Source organism: Poeciliopsis prolifica, unplaced genomic scaffold (genome assembly GCF_027474105.1).
Source record: "Poeciliopsis prolifica strain line A6 unplaced genomic scaffold, Auburn_PproV2 SCAFFOLD001, whole genome shotgun sequence".
Classification (NCBI taxonomy): Eukaryota; Metazoa; Chordata; class Actinopteri; order Cyprinodontiformes; family Poeciliidae; genus Poeciliopsis; species Poeciliopsis prolifica.
Genome location: NW_026562376.1, coordinates 13,968,095 through 13,991,709, shown reverse-complemented (window position 1 = coordinate 13,991,709; position 23,615 = coordinate 13,968,095). Strand labels below are relative to the sequence as shown.

General features: G+C 36.2%; 1 protein-coding gene across 1 annotated transcript in view; it reads right to left on the bottom strand.

Moving 5' to 3' along the window:
* Positions 1-950: 950 nt before the first annotated feature.
* trim44 (tripartite motif containing 44) overlaps positions 951-23,615 on the bottom strand; it is a 42,717-nt gene continuing 20,052 nt past the window's right edge. The window contains 2 exon segments of the mRNA XM_055031672.1: positions 951-1,124; positions 1,127-1,140. Of these exon segments, the coding sequence (XP_054887647.1) occupies positions 1,057-1,124; positions 1,127-1,140 (82 nt within the window). The 3' untranslated portion in view covers positions 951-1,056.

Below are 23,615 nucleotides of genomic sequence, written 5' to 3'. Positions count from 1 at the left end.
GGCAAGTTAGTTACAAACTGGACTAAGGACAAAGTGTTCTGGAAGTGGTCACTACAAAGTGCTGATCTCCATATCATTAAAAATTGTGACAGATACGCTGTGTCCAAAAGGCCTTCAAATCTGACTGTTCACCAGTTATCCGGAAGAAAGGGCCAGCCAATTACTGAAGGAGAGAACACCCAACACATTTGACCCAAGTCATGAATATTTCTACCAAATTTTAAAACGATTTGTTTTTAAATAGCAATAAAAATCTCTAAGAAATTATCTCGCTTGTTATTTAGCAAATACAAATAATTTTGTTAATCACTGTTAAAAAAGGAAAATGTAGTTTTTAAACCGTGAATGAAAATAGATCTCCCCATTAACATGTATCATGGAATTCCTTAAATTCGGAAAGAGCAGTCCATTTTTAATTCTGTTCTCTTTCATATGGTATATAGTTCTGAAAAGGAAATAAAATCAGCAATGGTCAAAATTGGAACCAGAAGGCCAGACCTTAAAGTAAACTGTAAATTGGTGTTGGCCTAAGCCCGCTCAGTGCAGCACTAGATGTAATAAAATCTCTTGAAGATGTAAGGCTGAACGGCAGAACCATAATTATATTCCAAATAAATGAGGAGTGTTACTCATTGCATCACATACTTTTGTTTTTCTAACAGCTGTTGAGCTTAACAGCTGCTTTTTACAGCTGCCTGCCTGCCCAAACTCCTCTCTGAATTAGCCAGGCTCATCAGTGAGTCATAGATCTGTTTGGCTGTGAAAATTGAGCCTGATGGTAATTGATTGCACATAACTTCAGTGCTTCAATTAAAGAAAGTTTGTAGCAAGTGAGAAATCAGGAAAAAAGTTTGAGTGTGGAATAGCTGTTGCCATCCATATTTGTCACTGCAGCCTCCTCTCAAGGTCACTGCCAGGGAAGGGAGAGGAGGCGGGAGCGGTGGGTGAAAATGACTGACAGAGAAAGGGCCGGGCTGACGGCTCAACTGGGCTGATGGCAGGCTGAGGCAAATCATCAAGGACAGGTAGACGCACGAGGAGTCTGGTCCGCTCACATCACGGGGCGTGGTCCATGGACGGTCCAGAATCATTGTCTTCAAGGTCCCGTGGGTCCATAGGTTCGCTCTCGGCTCCGGCACCCTGCAAGCAGGAAAAAATAAAACAATGGATAAACATGACTTTGGTTGCAGAACTCCAGCTGCTTTTTCCTCCCTTCTTTCACAACCACCTGCATGCAGCCTCGCAAACACAAACTTCAGAGTCATGATGATAAATTATGGAAACATAATAAACCTCTGCAAAATGCAATCAGCTTCAATCAAGCGTCGCCTTAAGCAGAAATCATTCATTCAGTCAGTATTATATTAGTGCGACAGAGACAAAGTGATAGCTGAATTGCAAGGACCTGTGGTAATCTGAACCAGGCTGATAGATTCAATTTCACTTGAGACAGTCTACACTAATCATATGCTCTAATTGAACAGTGCAGTGAGGGCGGCAGAGCCCTGCTGCCTGCTGCTCCATGAAAGGCAACTCTCCTGGAATTTTACTCGTCAGTCATCAATATTTTCCAATTACATCTGTAGCACAGTGATCCACCTTCAAAACATTATTTCTGCAAGTTTTTTTTTTTTTGAACACTTTTTAATTACTATCGTGTTTATGCCGTTTAAGGCGATTCTATTTTTGAGATTTTAATTGGGTATGATTCAGTCAGAATATTCAAACTTATACATTTCCGAAGCTTGTGGATTCATTTGTGAGTTCTAACAATAGGAGCCATGCAAACCACATTTTATAGGAAGCAAAATCGCTAAAAACGTTTTTCTGAGAACTCTTCTCAAAACATTCCTGTTTCACGGGGGGAAAAAAGCGATATTTCTCATCGTTCATTATACATTTTGAGGGAGCAAATCATCCCAGTTCAGCCTGCAACAAACATCTCAAGAGAAGAACATTGCATGCAATTCGAGAGTAGAACTGCTCACATTCTCTAATTTTTTTATTATTTGAGGTCAGGTACTTTCACGTGTTATTGAATCTGAAACAAGGATCTTAGTTAAGTTTCAAACTGCTTCAAATTCTCTCTATATTACCACAGTACAGTCACAAAGCTCAAAATATTTTACCGGGATTTTATGTAATACTTAAACACACCAACTGTAAAGAAAACATGGCTTTACAATATAATCATCTATTTTTAAGTCACAGCTCTCAAAATAATTTATGTCTGACTTTGCTAGACTGTTTTAAGTCATGAACATGCTGATCTAAACAATTCAAATTTTATAAAATCCTAACCAATGCATTTACATTTTTCGTTGAATGTTTGAGGAAAAGTGCATATCTTTCAATCCTGGGCAAACCCAAATGCAAAAAAAAAAAAAAAAAAAAAAGGAAAAGAAAGACAGCCTAAATAAAGTGCATACTCACATGAAGTACAAATGATAGCACATCAAAGAATAAAATTAAAAAGGTTACAAGTCCTTAATTCCTCATCTGTGTCAATGCGGCAACTTAAGATCCAGGTTAGTTTTTGTTGAAGCTGTTTGAATTCAGCAGAAAGCAGTTCGCAAAGTCTTCTGAGTTTTACCTCATTCTCAAACACAGCTTCATGCGGTCTGAGATGACCGTTTTGGTAAAACCTCAGCAAATTTGAGTGTGAGCAGTACATCTTTCTCGACTCTCCTAATTTCCAATAAGTTCCCATTTTCTTTGTGTAACCAAGAAACAGTCATATGGCAAATGTAAAGCCATTGGAGGAAAACAAACTAATTATATGTAGGTAGTTTAGGACAAAAGGATGCAAGAGCTTTTTTGTCATTTCCACAAGATAAAGAGCCTTTAACTTGAGAAAAAAACAGCTACAAATTTGATAGGTAGTGGAGGAGAAGAAAGAGCTTTAACATAACGAAGTGTCAGTCGCCGGATAATAAACCTCTTTCAAGTTAAGGTCTCTTCTTCACTCTCTTTTTGTGTCTGTTCATTTTCCCTGTCCTAAATAAAACCAATTTCCTTGTGTGTGTATGTGTGTGTCCCAACGACTGAGTTCCTTCCCTCTATGACTTATTCATGAGCTTTAATGCGGTCGATGTTTTATTGATCAAGAACCATCATTGCCTCCTCCTTCTGATGTGACCATGGCCTGTGGAAAAAGAGGAGAGCTGACGGCTGTGAGGCTGGCCGGAGAACTGGCTGGGGCTTCACTAAAACATACCTGGTGCCCTACAGAGTGATGGATGGCAGTGACCATTGTGTGTGGAAATCTGGAACATTGTGAGAGTGTGTGCGACAAGGAATGAGAAAAAGATAAGGGTTTAGATAGGTCAGATCGAGTGGAAGAAAGCTAATCTTACTAATGTCTCCTCTTCGAGTGAAACAGAAATGCTTCTCTGATTGCCCTAAGAGAAACCCATCGCTCATGGGAGAAAACCTCAGGCTCGTGGCAAAGAAACAAAGGATAGAAGTGTGTATGATGCTGCCCAGACTTTGACTTTTGTCTCCTGCTTTCCATTTTCAATTTGGCCTCAACCTTGTTGAGCTAGCTGGAAAAGAGAGTATGGATGGGTGCTTGCCCTGATTAAGTTTGAATTCGCTATTCTTGAGCGAGAAAATGCAGTGCTCTTAAGTCATCATACGAAAACTCTCCTATCTCACTGTCGCAGCCTAGCTGGCTCAATCCAGCCTCATTGCCATATGAATAATCATACTGCAGTAGCTTGGAAATGCTTTATGAGCCTCCGAGGTGTGTATATGTGTATAGAGATGGAGAGATGAGAAAAGGAGTATTTGAAGAGCAAACTGGGAATTGCCCTTAGGGGAGTGAGGTTTTTCTTGATTAAGCAAGGAAGTTAAACGAGAATAAGGCCATGTACATAGACCCCATGGCAATCATCCAGAGGTAAAAAATAAAAATAAAAAAAATAACTATTCTGATTTGCATTCCCAGACAGTAGTGATGCCATCTTATGCATATTCCATCACATAGGAAGGCAGAACCCATTCCTTTAAGCCCTGAGGCATTATGAAGCTTTTTCTAATGAGAGAAGATCCTTGACGGTTACTTAAAGAGCCCAAGAGAACATATTTTTTCCCCATGTTCTTGAGAAGCAATCCACTTGGCTTATAACTCCCATGCTTTAAACAGCATTGGATGAACAACATTATAGAAAAAAAAAACACTAAAAACGAGAAATTAATCCCAAGAAATTGTTTGGAATTGGATGTTCTTGATTGGCCCTAAAGTGGAAACCAACTGGTCTTTCACAAACACCTGTGAAAGACCAGTTTAAAAAAATGATCTTTGCCCACTCAGACACATGTAACACTTGTTGGAGTGATGGTAACTCAAAATTAGCTTTGCTTAGAATCTATAAGTTGTTGATGGTGAGGACAGAAAAAAGGAAACTATACTTTGTGTAATTTGTCTGCAATTCAAGAAAGCTATGAGAAAATGGAAGAGAGCAAGACTTTCAGCAGATATGGTACGGGTCAGAGCACTGCAAAACGGCTTCATTTAGAGCTTCAAAACTACATCTTGGAACATACTGAACATGGAAATATTAAAAGACTTTTAGAAATGCCAGTTATAATAAACAACATTATACAAAAAAAAAAAAAACAGAAATAGTAATAGTGTTCTAATAAAACAATATATAGGTACATTTTACTTATTTAGCATCTTTGACAGATAAAATTCGCAAAAGGACTTCACACAAATTAAGTACTTTCAAGAAAAGAAAAAACAAACTGAGTGAATAAAAGAATAAAAAATGTGAAATGCAGGTTTAAAAAAAAAAAAAAAAAACGTTTAACGAAATGTTTTCTTGTCTCAACAAGACGGCAAGATGGAAAACATCAAATTTCCCAGGTTTTCAATTTCAGGAAGATTTAAAATTAGTCTTTATATTTCAAATGTGCATCTGTGTGCGTTTAAGATTTTTTTTGGCTGTTGTTTGGTACTAAGTTGACAGGAACAGGACAGATAGAAGAGGGAAGAAACGTGAAAGGAACTGAGGATGGCTTTCAAATTTGTGGCCTCCACTCCAACCACTGTGTTTTTAAAGCGAACATTACAGCTGAGCACACCAGTCTGACTCTCTTCACTCATCTTTACATTCACTATTGTAACTCTGCATTGTTGAATCCAGTAGACGACCATGTGACATGCTGCTCTGAAGGCTTTTAGTTGAGCACCATGAACTATCAGTGCATTAAGTTTTTAGATTAATCGCATACGTTAACATATTGACATTGAAGGCCCCAGTAGTAATGCCGATTATGCCAGCTTGTTATACAAGATGCTAAATTCAGTTTAAAATGTTACCTCCATAATCATTTAGCCATTGTTTGAAATGAAAGCAAAATCCTGGTTGAAATTCCCTAAGACTAGATAAACTAAAAAACAAAACAAAAAACGAAAAGAACAAAACAGAAATGCTCACAGAAGAGTAAAACTGTGGGAAGAAATGTCTAAGTAACAAATGTCTAATTTAGAGATTGCACCACAGAGATCTCCCATCTGGTGAACTTCCAATTTCCCCAACACTTTCAACTCTGTTTAGTTTGAGCAATAATCTGCAGACCTAATAGTTTTTCCCTTATAAGAAGGAAAACACTAATGACAAAAAATAATGATAGAGAGAAGGACAAAACCTTAAGACTGAAAAAGTTAATTAGGATGTGCTTCAGGTAGATAACAATCAGAACACGGAGCGCAAAAGTATCAAGGAGGTGACATCCTAATTTACAAAAAGGTTATATTTAATTGGAGTGGCTATGGTTTATAGTGGGAATACTAATCATCCTGTAATCAGATATTTGTAAGTTCAATTCCAGATTGTGTTGATGAGGACTTGAGGATGCCAATTTCCATCGAGTTGCTGATCGATTTGTGCATGCACCATTATCAGACTGCAGCTCTGATAAAGTGTTAAGGAAGTTAAGGTTGCTTTAATCGTGCCCTTTCGCTCATCATTATTGTTGGATCTATTCTGCGGATTATGTTTTTGATCTTGGCGACACTCCAGAGATTCTATACGAGGTTTAAGTCAGACCAGTTTGCTGGTCAACTAAGTAAAGTTGTAATTACTGAATGATAATAACATCAGCATCTCCATAAAACTTGTCAAAGAACAGTGACATCCTAATTTATTACAATGCTATAGTAGCTTTTCAGCCTTAAATACACAGAGCTTTGATCAGAATCAGAAAAAATCACACATGCACAATAATCTTGTATTTATTTCCTCTAAATAAAAAATACAAAGCCCAATTGTCTTTTTGTATGAAACAATTTCACAGTCTAATATGTTTGTAGATTGTCAATTATACAAAATAATATAAAATAAAAGTTTCTGTAAGACTAACAAATCATAAAAAGGAAGAGGAATGGAACTTAACTAGATTAAAAGGTGAGGGGCCCACAGTGGTGTGCACTGATGGATCATCACTGACTATTTTTAGCTCTTTATAACAAACAAAAAGGTGAGATTGTGCTGTTGCGCCATGAATCAATTGCATATCCAAATGATCTGGGGTGTCATTGTCTACCTCTGTGATCCAAAAAAAAAAACAAAAAAAAAAAACACACAGTGAACTTGTTCACAAACTGCATCTCCAGCATGTTTACACTTTTTTTATTTTTTAGTTCCCTGAATAAAAAAACATAACCTTGTTACCCTGGCTGTTTCAAAATGCAGCTGCTAAAATTTTCAATGCAGAAAGGATAGAGGTACTTTCCTCTGACAGTTGCTTCGTCAGCTGTGCCTACTAAGTTTAGCTCCAATTATTTTTAAATTTCTGAGACTAGTTTCAAAGGATGACTGCATCCTCCCCATAACAGATGAAAGCCCCTCTGACAGGATTAGAGCTGATGTAAAGATGAAGCATGTCTTGATTTTTACAACATAGATTGTAGGAAAAAGGTAAAATGTGCTGAGCTCAAGAGTCTGAAGCTTTATGATAACTCACCTCAAGATAACAGGTAGGACAGGTTAAAAAAAGGACAAAAAAGGTGCTTCACATCAAAATATTCTTCCCCTAGCTCTTATTTTGGGTTCTTCTGTTTACTTCCCGTTGCTTACTGTATCTATTTTTAAAATCATTTTTAAAATATGATCACAGAGGATTTTTTTTTACCTTGCCATTGCATAATAAACAATGTGACAGTGGTTATTGATGAGGAGACGCCTTTAAGAGTCTTCAGTGAGAGGCTGCTGTGTGGGCACAGGTGCAGCAATATGTGGAGGTACAGCAGGTGGACGACAGAAAGAATGAGTCACTGTTTGGATTTTATTCCAGTAAAAACTATTTTACTATCAAACTTCTGGCAAACAAGCATACATCTGACACCCGTTAGATATATCAGATGTCCTCAAATATATGTATATATATATTTTTTTTAGTTGTCATTATTATAATTTTTTTTGCTATGATTTGGTGCTTCAATTTAAAATCTGCAGGAGCCAGAACAAATGAAGCCAAAGGTTTTAAAAATACTATTACAGCAGAGTCTAAGGCTTTACTAGCATGCACACAAATGGTGCGCAAGCAGACACATGGGGATTCATGCCTTGGGGCAAAAAAAAAACAACCACAGCCCTGTTCTTCCACCTTGAGATGAGAGAAAAATCTACAGGGGAATCAAAACCCCTGGGGCATTTTAATGACAAATCTGTGATTTTCTCGAAAGCCCCCACATCTGCAGCAACACATCAAGGAACTATGCAGAACTTGCAACATATCTGCCTTGTATATCGTTCTAAACAGATATAACAGAGTTAAGAAGACAGAGTTTTCATACCAAAAAAGAAAACTATTTTGGCTCATGTCACCCAGAATGACAACATAAACCTGCATACACTAAGAAAATATACAGTTTTATTTTTCTCAAATAACCTCCAGATCAGTTCAAGTCAAGGTATATTCTCTAGGTAGGCTGTAAAGAGAGCACCACTGCAATGACTGGTTTGAGATTCTCTGTGACAACCTTGGGTAAATGGCTGCAGGGTATTAAAAACAATAAAATAAACAAACAAATATATATATATATATATATACACACACATACCCACAAGTGGAACTTGGACACCAAACGCAACGGTTATTTCTGATGCTATAGTAGTAATAAAACATTTATTTTCAACACAAATTTAATAAATACCAGTTAAATTTAGGCAAGTTTTCCAAAGTATCTGCAAATCATTTTAGATGTTTTCCAGGATATGGGAACATGACAAGGCCCTCTTTTCAAGTCATATTTTAAAAATGATTTTCTAAATTGTCTTAATTAGCCTAGTTTAATAAATAGGTGCACCCAATTCTTTTCTGAGTAAAAGTCACTGGATGTTTGTGATGCTATGCACAATAAAATTAAAAAGAAAGAAAAAAAATGGTTGCTAAAAGATAAATAGTTCATGTGGTGCTTAAGTTTTCTCTTTCAAGATTATTTTAATTTGTCTACATTTTTCTTAATGAAAATTTCAGATCTCAGAGTCACACTTTGGGCCCCCCTGTGCTACGCCATCCGCCAAATGTAACACAGACATTTTTTTGTCATTATGATCACAGAAAGCAGCAGCCTTAATAAGGTTACAGATGTGACTTCTGATGTTAAATTTTGTAATCTCCCTAATAGATGAACAAAATCTTTATCCTTTGGTAGTAAAACTTTACTTCTTCCATACTATGTCTAGTATTGGCACTATGTTGAAATATGTCTTATTTACACTTATTCCTTTCTAAACAATCCAATCCTCTGTGTGTGTGCGTTTTTTTTTTTTTTTTTAAATCAATCAATTTTCTGTAAAGGCAAAGAGATTAAGAAAAACAACAAGCAATACAACAAATGTATGTGACATTGACCTAGAGGATGTTTAATATGACCTCCATATCGACCACAATGACAAATTATCATCCCCTCGAGGAGAACTTACTCAAACTTCTGGACATTGTACGTGACCATTTTAAAGTTTCGAGAACAAAATGTGGTAAACTATTCTACTCAATGATTGCACGCAACAAACTCCACAGATACGTGACATGCTCGGGATGGTCTCCCATGAATACGGTCAGTGCACAATGAGGCAGAAAATGTCAGTGACGCAGAATAAAGCAGTGTGCTAATGCTCAGCCAATCAGAATAATCGCATAGCTTTGTCTGTGTTGCAGAAGGCGTAAGTTGTTAGATGAATACTTTATCCCTTCATAAACGGAATTCCCTCTTATTGTGACACAGGTAACCGCTGCTAATCATGCCGGGAAATTAATTAAGTGACATTTACATAAAAGCCCCTAGCAACAGGAAAGGCTCAATCTCACATTGGCTCATTTAGCGATTTTCACCATTTCTGCGGTTATGGCTAATCGAGGGGAACTGTAGAAATGTTATCCATGTATCCTAATAATAAAACTTCTCTATAATATCAATGCAAGTATGAAATGAACCTGAACAGGAAGAAAAAGATTTCCATTGCTGCTTGGTTTAGGGCAGAGTGAGAATGAGGGATTCATTCTTGAAAGCCTCTCTACCATGGGGGCTTTTAACCTGTCAACAATCCCCAATCACTCTGAATATTGCACTCTTATATGCAAAGGACCGTTCTCTCCCATTTCCTTCAGCCATTATACTATGAGTTGCAAATTACATGGCAATATAAGACATTAAGGAGATTCCTTAAAGGGGAGTGCAGACAAGATAATGGAATCCCTTTCATGGTTCCCCGATGAATAACAAAGAGATAGATGAAGACAGATGTTGCACATTGCTGCTAACAAGACTATATTTTTATGATGGTGCACTGTAGCACTCACTGTTATTCAACTTATTCGCAAACATGCAGTCATTAATCTTTACAATGCACAAACTGAAAAAAAAAAGAAAAAAAAAAGGTTTTCATAAAATAATTAAGGGATATTTATTGCAACCATGTTGCGTGTCTTACCCATTCTGTTGTGATTCAGTGTTGACCAATAAGAAACCACCCAGCGTGATAATTTGAGCTATGCTTACAACTGCTGAAAAAAGGGCCAAATGGCCATCTTTAGGTTTTTTTTTTGTTCACCTTTTAATCTTGGTCATTATGAACCAAAGGCAATTGAAGCCAAAAGAAGACAAGTAAAGCAAAACAAAAAATAAATAGTCTGGCTTTCTGTTCTTAAATAACTCAATAACTATCTGGTAATAATTTGTAAGAGCCTGCAGTGTCCCCATCCCACATTTTGCCCAAAGCTTCTTGCTCTCTCCTTTCTCTTTGCTTTAATAAAATGGCTCATACATAATTTACTGTGAGGCATTTAAAACGCTTTCTTATTGCACTAACTTTCCACTTTCTGTTGCTGCCCTGTCCGACAATCCAGGACTCACAAAGCCTGTTCTTTCTAGTCTCATTTCCACAAATCTGTCGTGTGAGCACAGAACTGGCTCAGTCCCAGGGGCAGACAGCCATTATGAAGACTGACTGGTCACAGCAGCGCCCACACATTTGGCAGGTTGGGAGAGATGCCCCCTGTTGCCTTTTTCAAACAAGCTCCTTCTCTAACAGCAGATCGCTGACGCCTCCTTAATTAGAGACAGCTCTGGTACCCCCAATGCATTGTCCTGAAATCTAGATTGCTCTGGAGAAATTTTTAAATTAAAAGCCTCTTTATGCCACATATGAAGCAATAATACTAATCCTTTTCTGGTCTACATTCTACCTGATTGGAGAGGTAGGGGAATCATAGGTGCATAAAAACCAGGGAGGATAATAAAAAAAAGAAGTAAAAATCCTCTTTGTGCCAGTGAAAAGCAGACAGAGCTGGAGAACAGAATGGCTATTAGGCAAGCCTTCTGCTACACGAAAACTCATCCACCCTTAGTGGCCTGTCATCTAAACCTTCAGTGTGAAGGACATCAAGATAGACAATCCAGTCACCAGACTGTCACAACTCTCATCTGACCAGATACAAGTACAATACACCTCCTCTACCCTGCGGAATGTTAATTAGTATGAATCAAATGACTTTCCTCAGATTACACCAAATAAATACACCTGCAACAAATAAATACATCCTTATTTCTGCACCACCTTTTCAATAGCACTGTTGTCAAAATGCCTCATAGAGGAAAAAAAATGAAAGAAAGCTTCATAAAAAGCTGGTACAATAGTTAAAGGGGTCAGTAGGTCTCAGACTCTGTGAGCAGCCCAGAGTTTTGGGTCATGATAACTAAAAGTAGCTTCTTCCATTTTGATTGGAGTCTTTGGTGTCACCAGTAGATTACAACTCTGGGTTGAGCATACAAAAGTGGTAAAAGTGTCACTAAGACATGAGATGAGGTCATCAAGACTTACAAAAACAAGGGATAAAATTTTAAAACAAATCTAAAAGCTAAAGGAAGTTGATATGTAGATTCCAATGATAAAGTTATATGTTATGTCATTTCTACAACCTACTACATCAAGCAAAGACTTTACTGATATAGGATTTAAAGTTAAATGTACATGCATATTATCTTGATTCCAACAGACGACAATGTTATAGTTGTTTATAAAACCAGTTTTGAGTCAAAGAGAAAGGTTTTATACTTTTACGAGAGATTCAAAATATTCAATACATGAACATATAAAATGAAAACTTGCCTAAATAAGCTTGTGGACACAGGATCTACATAGCCGTACCTGTAACCATATTAGTAACGCAATGATCAGTTTTGTAGAAAAAAAAAGTTATTTCACTGGGTTCTTATAGAGGCACTCAGACTGGATTCAACACTGTAGCACAATGAAACAGATCTGTGAAGCTTAAAGGTTCCCCCAGTGCTGCCTGACTAATAAACTTTTATGTGTGCTAATGCATCCTGTAAAACATCAGTCATAAACGTCTGCCTTTTCCTGGAGGTCACATGCACCTATTAGGTATTCTATTATTAGGGAACTGAAGGTGATTGCACACTTAAGAGAAAACCTGTTTTAAGAGACAAATTAATTAATAATTAGAAAATGGATCTTTAGCTGTTTAGTAAAATGCCCTATTTCTTGTCTCTGATTGAAAATAGGAGATATTACCTACCTTTTGGCAAAAAAAAAAAAAAAAAAAAAAAAAAAGACTCAGGCCATTATTTTAGGAAAGTGACGATATGTAAATTCTCTCCCAAAAAACATACTGGAAGTAGTAAAAAAATCTAATACTTCCTGCATCCTCTTCTATTTTTCTAAGAATCACTAGCTTAATGTGATTTTTAGAGGGTTTTCAATATCTTCTATTACAGCCTACGGGTAGCTAAATCCAAACTATTTTCATATTTCACTACCAAACATTTTAAACTGATGTGGCAACAGGACTTGACATGAGGTTGCTGAATTAAACATGCCACCCGTAGCACTCTCCTGCTTCCCCACTTTAAAAATAACTAATCAGAAGGACAAAGTGAGAACTAGGAGAGGCACAGATTTTGTTGTTGCACCATTGGTGCCATCTCCAGTTGTGGAACGAATATGTTTTTTCAAGAGTGCGTTTGTGGAAGGGGAGACGGCAGATTCTGTGTTGACAGTTCATACCAAGAGCAATAGTTTTATAAGACATTGATTCATTGCCCTTTGGGTTCAGTTTGCCATTATCTTTCTTCATCTCCACCAAGCTGAAGTAAGACCTGTACTCCTTCTGAAGGCTAAAGCAGCTATGATTATATGGGTGAGCATTCAGATACATGTGCGTGTGGTTAAGAAGGCCATAGGTCAGACTACATGAAAAAATTACATCAGTGCATTTAAAGTGTCATTCTGACAGCTCAGAAAGATGGCTTTTGTGATATTTTTATCTTTTCTCTGATTACCTGGTGGATGCAAATGTCTGGTTGTGTGTCTGTGTTGTTTAACAGACACACAAGCACAAAGAATAATGAATGACTGTGCACAGCACATCATTTGAGTGCATTTACAGTGTGTGTGAGTACTCCATGAAAGATCATACGCCAATCAAATATGACATTCTGCCATATGGATAAAACTTGTAGAGAACCTATGCATTTGTGTATGTGGGTTTGACTGAAAATCCAAAGAATTTCCACATAAGCTGTTTGTAATCTTCTGTCACTAAGAAATCAATCCAATTTTACCATTAAAGTGCATAAAACAACTAGTACAGGACTAAAGTGCTGAGGTCAAAAGAAGAGGAAGCTCTAATTGCCTTATCTACTCTCTTCTGCAATATTTCATTTCTGTCACACCAAAGCCAAATTATTTTCAAAAGTAAGCAAAGATTTATGTTCCACTGTACTGCTGACTGCATTCAGTGTGCCCGGCTGTATGCTGATGCCCAAGTTTTCTTTTTAACAATAAAAACTAAGAAAAGTCAAAAGCATAATCATTTTATGACATAAGTGACAGTAGTCATTAGATACCTGTTGACACATCCAGCTCATCAGACAAGACATACCAAGTTCCTGACAATGAAATTAGACATTTTTTGGGAATATATATATATATATATATATATATATATATATATATATATATATATATATATATATATATATATATATATATATTTTTTTTTTTTTTTTTTTTTTTTCAGAAAATGTTCAAAACTTAAATTTGGCTATACTGTCGACAGGCCTAGTTTTATTTTTCAGTTTCCGTAAAAAAAAAAAACAATAAAAAAAATCAAATTCCAAACTGTGTTTCAGTAAATCTTTTGAAGTAGGCGATCATGCAGTTAAGTGTAATTATCTTGCAACATGTACTGTTTAAAATGAGAGCTGGAGTGAATTTTGGACAGATGAAGCAGAGGTATGAAAGGAAAAGCTGTCCAGACCAATGACAGAACTGGTCTGCAGTTTGGCTGAGGGTCAGATGTTTTTCTTTCTCTATAAAAATTACAATGCATTTTGATTTTACTATGCTTGTCAACTCTGGTTGGCAAGCATAGAATACATTGTGTTGCATACTAACGTACCAAAGATTTGGTGAGAATACGACATGCATGTTTTTGTCAGAAAGATTCTGTTGAAACTGGTTTCGTTAGCAGGTGCCTCTTGGTACCATAAAGTATTTTCAAAATTACTGACATACAGTACATTAACGTTTTATTATAATTATTATAGGAAAACATAAATTAAAATAACATCTGAGCAGTTGTTTCCTTACAGCTTTCTAAAATCTTTAGAAAGCTGCACGAAAAGGATTGATGTGCAAAAAGTTGCATTTCATGTTGAAATGTTCATTTGACAGACAGATTCCTATTTTTTAAAGCCAGATTTAATTTTATTTGAATCAAATGCAGCATGGTGTTATGCATATTTATGTTAAATTTTGTGAATTATAATTTGTAACAATTTAGTTTATTTTTTGGGTAGTTAGAATTTATTTAAGTTGATTTAGAATTGACATTTGTAAGAATTTTGTATTTGGAATTGTTTAGAGTAAGACTATGTTAACATTGAAATCAATTCAAAATTGATATTCAGTAATTTGATAATGGATCATAATAGATCCATTATGAGCTTGATAATGGAATTGTTTCGCTAACATCTTATCAATTTCGATCCATAGTAATAATCAGCTTTAACTTGGTTGTATTCTAAATTCAACACAATAATTTTTTTAATTAGGAATATCTCCCCTTTACTCTTCTTCAAGCACAGTCATGCTTTGCAGTCTGAAGGCAAAATACCCAACAGACATCCTTGTACTGACTACAAAACAGTGCTCATTAACAACATAATATGACAAAAAAGGTCAGCTCATTACGAGGGAAACAGACTTCCATCATCTTTGATATGCTTTGACATGTGATAAACATGCGAGAAGAATACCTCTCTGATGCTGTTATCCAGCTTCTTCTTTAGATAAAATCTATTCTCACTGTTGACTCTTGACTCTTTTCTTTTCTATATAATTGTGTTGCTTTAGACAGTAGCATTCATAGCAGCTACAAATCTGAATTGAAAATTAATTTTTGATGTTTTGTAATAGAGTCTACAAACTGCAAAAACGTCTGTGGCAGGAGTATCCAACGTCAGTCCCTAGTCACTGATATCCTGCATGTTTTAGTTCTTGTCCTCGTTGAACACAGCTGAATGAAAAGATGACTTATTAGCTGACCTCTCCAGAACATGGTGAGAGGGAGTAGGACCATTTCAGCTTTGCTAGTGCAGTCACAGATCTACAGGTGCTTTTCCACTGGCAAGTCGCCCACTAACCAGTTAATGTGCGGTTTGATCCTACCTCAGGCAGTGAACTTCTCCATTATATGGTCTGCCATTCACTATTGTGGGCAGAACTTGAGCGTGCAGTAACTGTGGTCAACTCTCCGCTGATGTTTGCAGCAACATTCAGCAATGCACATTTTACGCACAAATCGGCATGTATAAAAATGAACTTTGCGTCAAAGTTTGCGTAAATATACTCACTTTATCACTGGCGTGGAAATGTATGGCAGCTATGCAAACTTTTTCTGTGGACAATTTCAAACTGCAAATCGTCAAAACTCACCTACATACACTGAAATCTGTCTACATCCGATGTTATTTAGACCAAGAATCAACCAACCCAATGTTTTAATCTTTTACTATTTAAACGTAAAACGATAAAATTGAACTGCATTTATTCTCAGGCAATAAGCACACAAAATAAAGAAAATAAAAATAAAAGTATGTGAAAACCTCGCTCGAATGTAAATAGTACTTTTTCTCAATTTTTTTCTCAGCGCATGAAATGGATCTATTGGATCATTTCACTCACACTAAAATTGGATCAGCAAATTAACTCAAACCTGCTGATTAAACAACAAAGTAGTTTGGAATTTGCTGTGAGGTAATCGCAAGCCAATCGAATATAGATAGCTGTCAAGCAAATCACTTTGGTGCAATACTGGGCTCGATGCAGCTAGTACTAACCTTGAAGCAGGCACAAAAATCTGGGAACTGCCAATTGAAAATTAATCTGGCCAAGGTGGACAGGAATTGTACCAGTTAGAGGCGGGTTAGTGGAAAAGTGCTGTAAAACTTGAGTACTGGAGCTGGAATCCACTGTTCTATGGTACTGTGGGGATCAGACAAGAAACTTGGAAAAAAAAAAAGCCAGGATGACTATTTCTGATGAATACAGGTTTAGAAACGAAAATGAAGCACACAACCAAAACATAGTATGACTACTCACAAGAAGGTGTTTAGTAGCAGGAGCCATCAGGCATTATGCTTTGATAATACAATATGTGGTCCAACTGAGGAGATAAAATGTTCACGCCAGAAAACGTAGATGTAGTTTCAATGTTCTAACCCATTGTCTCAGGATCTTGTAGAGTGTAGCCTTTTGAAACATTATTTGTAATGCTTTCTTTCATTTTTTTCATGCTTATCCCCACAGAATTGCCAACCTGACACAGTTTCCCTCTTTCCTCCTATATGTATTTTTCTCTTTCCTCCTCAGTAGTCTCCCCACAACTGCCTCGACAAAGCAGAAATACATCTCTGCAGGCTACACCTTCTTTTCATCTCCTCCCTGCCTAGTTACACCCACAGTTTCTCATCCAATATCCACCGGTGTTGCTCCTTAAACATCTTTATTACTAAACATCAGGCTGAAGGAATCACAAAGTGAAGAGCATTAAGCCACTATGATTAGCAAAGGGTCTCAACCAGTTACTTTCAACAAAATGTTCTTTTTTATACAAGCCTCAATTAAGCTTATGGATGCTTAAATCTTTATTTTCTTTGCCAACACCACAAAGGCTAGTATTTGTTTTATTGTGGAATGAAAATGAATTACCAGTGGTCTTTAGTCATTTATGAATTAAATATTTGCACACTTCTCTATATCCATTTTATGTTCTTATGATTTTCTTATCGAACGTATAGGATATTTTGTGCAGTTCTGACTATGTTTCAATATGTTTTAGAGATGAGATATATTTAGTGAACATTGATTTATTGCTTTAGGATCAGAATGCCTTTTCAAAGGGTAGCAATCTGCTTCGGCAGACTTTCAGAGGGCACATAAAGCATAAATGAGCATAGACCAACACACATCTTTGCTGGCAAACACAAAAACAGCATCTAGAAGTTCACAAAAGGTTATTGGGAAAGAGCTGCACCTTACATACCTGGACTATCAATGAATTTCTCAATGGCAATTAAAGCACATAACATCAACACATCAGCAATAACCTCAGAAGGTACCTTGGTCTCTAACTACAACCCGTCATTTCTGGAATCACTGATACGCACAGATTTGCTGCAGTCCTCATATGCAGCAGAGAAGTCCCAGATATTTTATTTACTGCTCCTTGTAAATGATACAAGGCTGCACGACATGGAAAGAATAAAACCATTTCACTCTCAGAACTGGATTTTGTAAAATCCTGATGGTCAAAACTGATGGATGATGACTGACTAAACGGGTATGTTTTCAGTTGAGAAACAATGTTGCAAAGTTTCTTACAACAAAAGCATTAATTTGTATTGTCTTAAATAAATATGAAGGTTTGTCACATAAAGAAGCTGTGCACAAAAAAAAAAAAAAAAAACAGGCCACAAAAAGATTTATGAAAAAAGAAAAACATCACTTAAACAGAGTTTTTGCAGCGCAACTCTTAGAAATGTCTAATTTTGATGCATAAAGGAGGTTTCAACCTACAAAGTATATAATAGATAATATTGCTGCAGCAACACCAGTAGAGGTATTTCCTACCTAAATTAAGTAATTTATATTCACGGAAATATTCAGTAGAAGCTAATAAGTGCCATTAGTCATCACAAACCTCAAAAGCAGGTGCTCATACTGAGACTTTTTTACCCCTTTCCTTCAACATCTCAAATATGCCTCCTTCTTATCTCCATGTTTATATATTTACGGTTTGGTTAGTGTGCTTTAAATTAATCTGAAAGCTTAGTATTGCCACTGTGGAATAGTGCCAGCCTGAGGAAAGCAGGCAGAAGAAAGCCTGACAAGGAAAGAAACAAAGACAGATTCAGAGAAAGCCAGACAGACCGTGAGAGAGAATGCAGAAAAGTTTAGATTGGTTTTATCAAGCATCTGGGTTTCTCTAGCAAACACACACATGCAAACAAGAAAATAGAAACAGATTGATCTCAGCGAAACATTATCAACTATTAAGAGGAACAGACAAAATTCCTTTTCATATTTGAAAATTCAAAGCATTTCACACAAAGACAGCTGGTCAAACAAACAAGCAATGAAAGACACAGGCAGAAAACATAACAATGGGAGGGTATATCCTGGGTGATTATATTAATTTTTCAATAGAGGAAATGCATCTCCCTCCATGTCTTAATCTCTGAGCTCCATCGAATGTCCTCTAGCCACTCTCCCCTCACTTCCTGCCTCACTTAACACATCTATTTGACCCCAGTGAAAGGCATGAAGCTCAGACAGATAAGCTGTGTCCCTTAGATTATGCTCTGCTTCTGTGCGAGCCTCCATTTCTTGGTTTGTGTGTTCATGTGAATTCGTTGTGTGACAATGGGTGGTCTCTAACCTGGGACAAACATCTCTGGAACTCTGTTGTCCATGCATGAAACAATGAGATGGTAGATCAAATTTTGAAAAAGAAAATGCCAGAGTGCAGGGCAAGAAGTACAGAATTGATAGCTTTTTAGTTAACAGTGATCTAAAATAACATCTGTAACTAGTGTTTTTATAATTTAACATGTCTTTTGGTACACAATGCACAGTGGATTTTTAGTCCCTAACAAAATTAAGATTACAAAAATGTCTTTCAGAGAAGACAGTCCTAAATATTATAGTTCAGAAATGATTTTTTTCTATAAGCTGACTTGGCTCTACAAATAGTGCAATGAATGAGCTAAGAATGAAGCCGTGCAGTGTGAAAGACTTGTTATAATAATGATTTTAAATGAGCCACCTCTCAGAACTGTGAAGGGAATAACCTCCAAAAATCTGACCTGGTTGATTAACTCTTGAAATCAAATTATGACGACGTATAACTCTGTCCACAAGAATCTGAAAAAACAAAACTGTAGCATTTAGCTAAAATACAGAATTTACACAAGTTAGAATTTGTAAATGTTTTACTTAATACAACAATTTGTGTTGTTTCTTAATACAGATCTTAATGCATCACCCACCAATTCTTCCAATTTCATTCTGAAAATTATGTCTGTGAACAGTGTCAGGTAAGAGGAAGCACCTAAGAAATAGTGAAACGAACCAACAGCCAGACAAGAATAACAGAGCACTCAGTCAGAGATGTTACATCAAAACAGCAATGATGTCTTCATGAATTGAAACAGTTCTGGATCAAGGAGTAGCCATACGAAAGAGATGTTAAATGGGAGTTTGTCTCCCTTGTCACACTTAAAACAGATGGATGTCAGATCTGGGCTATCAAAATTTTTCAGCTTTTGTGACTTCAGTTTAGCTAATAATCTGACAAAAGCATGAAGCCATTTTTAAAAACACAGGGACCTCAGGGCTGCTGTCTTGGCTTAGGCTGACAGACAGAGAGGTCTTTGCACCTTAGAGAACATAGTCCTGACAAATGTTAAGCAAAATTGTTTTTAAGTGCAAAGCACTTTGAACTGCATTGTGGTTAAAATGAAATAAACTTCATTTGAAATTGACTATGAAACTTAGAAAACAAAGGTCAAACATGTCAGACGATTAACTTTGTCACAATATTTTACGAAAGTCACCTTGAAAAAGAAACGTGACTACCAATTAAAAGGTCAGTTGTTTTCCTTGATTTCAAAAGTAACTGAGTTAGATTACAAGTTGCTACATTTGTTACATTCAGCAGCTCCACACAACCTTTTCCCCTAATTTAAAAATGATAATTGGTGTTGTCAATGCTAATTTAATTAGAAGTGTGTTTTTAAAGTAACTGTGACATGTTTATGGGAACAGAGTCTTCAGAATCTGTTCACTGCAAAGTGGTGATTGAACGATCCATTATTGAAAATGTACATTTTTGTAAGAACAAGCTAATTTATGCTTAATGTAGTTTTGTATTAATTTAGATAAACTTGTTTCTATATAAGACATTCAAAACAGTAGATTCATGGATGCATATATGACAGAACATGCATGCACTGAGTGTAAAATAGGATGTCAGATACAGTAAACAGTTTCATGACTGCAGAAATGATATGTTCTGCTCCCTTGCCAGCTTCAATTACTGGGATGTGAGAGGAGTATTGACATGTGGTCATCTGGTCTCCAACAATCTACCAAAGCAAATTTACCAAATGTTCAACTGATATGTTTCCTGATTTGGTTGTTTGCACAAATAAATTAACAAAATCTGTGTATTTATTTTAAACTAATCTGAAAATCAAATCAAATTATTAGCTGCTAGTGTTATTGCTTATTGACGTGTATTTCAGAGATTCTTTGTAAATATCATGCCTGGAAGATCAGCTTCCTTACTTTGCAGTAACTGTTATTGTCTATTTGTTTTGCATCTATCATTTTAGCTAGCTTCCCTTAAGCCTTACTTGTCATTCTGTGTCTTCTTTCACACTCCATCAGTATTAAGCAATTTCTCAGTTCAAACTGAGGAGGTGTAATCTATTGGCAAAAAACTATTTAGCATAATCTTGCAAACAAATAGGCAAACAACAATGACCCCATACCTCCATGTCGTACTTGCCTTAAGGAATAACAGAAAGCAGTGTTTTATTTCTTCTTTTTTTATGGCTGATCGGTATGGGGTGCAAACAGAATGTCTCAAAAAATCAAATACTCTATAAAATTCAATATGTATGCAGACTCAACAGATATACAAGTTATCTAATCCTTTAATAGTCTGCTTGAGCTTATGCCATTACAGATGGCCTCTGAACTCTGCACAATTTCTCACAACTGTTACATATAATAAATCCTAACAATTCAATATGTAGCATTTCACTACATTTCACTGACAAGGTAATACCTTGGCAATATTACCGGTAATGTTGACAAGGTAAAATATGTGCTCAGCTGCATATAATCAATATTTATGAGATTCTATTTTATAGTGTATAATTGTAACAATTTTAGTAATTTATAATTTTCTTTGTGGTTCAACATCCCTATTCTGATTATGACTGATAGAGATTATGCCCAATGAAACAAACAGACATATTTTTCTAAACTTTGCTGGTCATTTCACCCCTTCAACCATTTAATGCTTTTGCACTTTTGGTTGTTTGATAATCAAGTTTTTGAGGCATTAAAAAGAAGCTACTTGCCAGGAACAACAATCTTCTATAATTTGGGAGATATGATCTCTTTGGGCACACTGAATAATGCACCCAAAGATTTCAGATGATGATATGCTTTCATCTGTGGGCATATGAATACGAACGTGTACACACATTTGCAAATTCATGCACATAAATCATGTGAAGATTAGGTGTTGTTCTATATTGCCTTTTAAAAAATGCTCAAATTCACTAAAACAAAAATAGAGACCTAAACACCTGAATACTGGGATGTACAATGTGTGGACAGTGGAGGAGCATTGATGTAAGCGTTTGTAAGATCCAAACATCAGGGACACAGGTTGCAATGAAGGTGTGCAGATTAAAGCACAGACATGAAGTGAAATTTGCAATGCATCATGTTAGACTCACCAGTGAAATGATTTTGAGAAGGGGACAAAAGAAGGATTTACATTCAGAGGCGAGAAAAATCTTGGCAGACATTGGTTACCTATGTTGAGGGGCTTGCAAAGAGGTGGGGGCTTCTATTGACGAGCATAGTCTAAGAAAGATGAGTGTGGGTGCAGGATTGAGATCCTGTGGGGATGCTTTGTCTACGGCAGCGATATGGGGCTCAGACAGCGGATTAGTGCTTCTGCTCCATAATCAATTTGCTGTCTGGATCCCACTGCACACAACCCTAACCATCCATTTGTCGCTTGATCCTCCAAAATCTCTCTTTCTTTCTGTTTATTTTCCCAATACCGGTTAGTTTCGCCTTTTGGTTTACTTCACCCTCAAATTGTCAGAAAACTCTCTATTTCTCAACAAATATCCGGGTCCATTTTTATCCAAGTTCAAGTCCAAGTTCCGGGCTTTTTTTTTGGTTAGCAACTTGTTCAAAAAGTGTCACATGTCACACCTACTAAGGATTCTTCAAGGGTCTGCAGCTTGGTGCAAAATGGTTTGATCTGGATTAATATTAGTGTGTGTGTGTGTATGTGTTTGTATAGTTGTAGAATTCAACCTTTTCTAAGGGCAAGCCATTAGTTACATCTCACCCTCAGGTCCAAGCTGGCCGCCATCTGCTCCAGTGCTTAGGGGTCATAATACAGGCTGACCAATCAATACCATATTACATGTTGGAACCATCCTGCACCACTGGTCACGACTTTCCTTGGTTATTAAAATCAAGGCACATTAAACTCCACAGAGAGGAAATAAGGAACATTTTCCTAGAAGAAAGCAGCAAGACCACAAAAATGTCAAGTAAAAATCCAATTTCTATTTTCTAGGAAAAAGCATATTGCCCATCAAAAAGTACATTTTACCATAAATAGGTAGTTTTCACTTTGAAGTCTAGAGGAGAATAGGGTTTTTTCTTTAATAACAGATGGTCTAACATTTTCTCAAAGCCTTTTTTTCTTGTGAATGTGTGTTGTCTGCATCTGGAGCAATTTCAGATGAAAGGCCATGAAGAAATCAAATTAGGTAAAAACCTTTACCTTCTTTACTTGCTCTCCTGTCAGGGTTTATGCTCCAAGTAAAGAAAGCAAGTAAAGAAGGCAAAGGTTTTCACATTTGAGAAATGTAAAGGAATCTCTATTTCAGATTGCTTTAAATATAAAAAAAAATGTAAAATACTCCTGAATGTATATTACCAAAATTAGTTTTCACTTTGAAACCTACCTATCATAAACAGGTAATTGTTTTTACAAGTGGTTATGTTATAAAAGTGGTTTTATGTCATAAAAGACACGTTTGACATACAATGTCCTGCCAAAATATACAAAACACTAGAAATGTTTCCACATTAACAAAATCTTAAATTGCTGGTATTCTTAGAGTGGATACAAATTTGTGAATTTGTGCCTAGAACTCACATCCCTTTAAATAGAGGGAAATATTATAATTTACATAATTTTGTTCATTTGGATTATGTCCCAGTTTTACATATAATTGTTCTGCTGTAGAAAAAGTTTAGCCAACTTTCAAGTCTTTTGCAGTCTAGAACAATTGTTTTTCAGAGTTGCCATGTATTTTGCTTGATCCAAATTTTCACCAATGGTTTAGCTTTATAGCCATGTTTGCATGTCACACTTTTCAGTATTTTTATTTGTAAAAAAATGTTTTAAATCATGTATAGCACTATGTGTTGGTCTTTCACATAAAATACCAATTAAATATATTTATGTGTGTGGTTGCAATGTGATAAAATATGGAACAGTTCAAGGGGTATGAATACTTTTGCAAGTCATTGTATCTAGGAGTCAGTGTTAAGGGGGTTGAATGCAAATGTATGTCACTCATAAAAGATTAATATATGTAAATTATTTCAATGTAAATAGTTTTCATTCCACTTCACAATTACACACTACAAAAAAACTTTTTTTCTTTAGTTGTAATCACACAGTATGGGAATATATTCACAATGCATCATTACTTTTGCAAGGTACTGGGGAAAGAAAGGCAG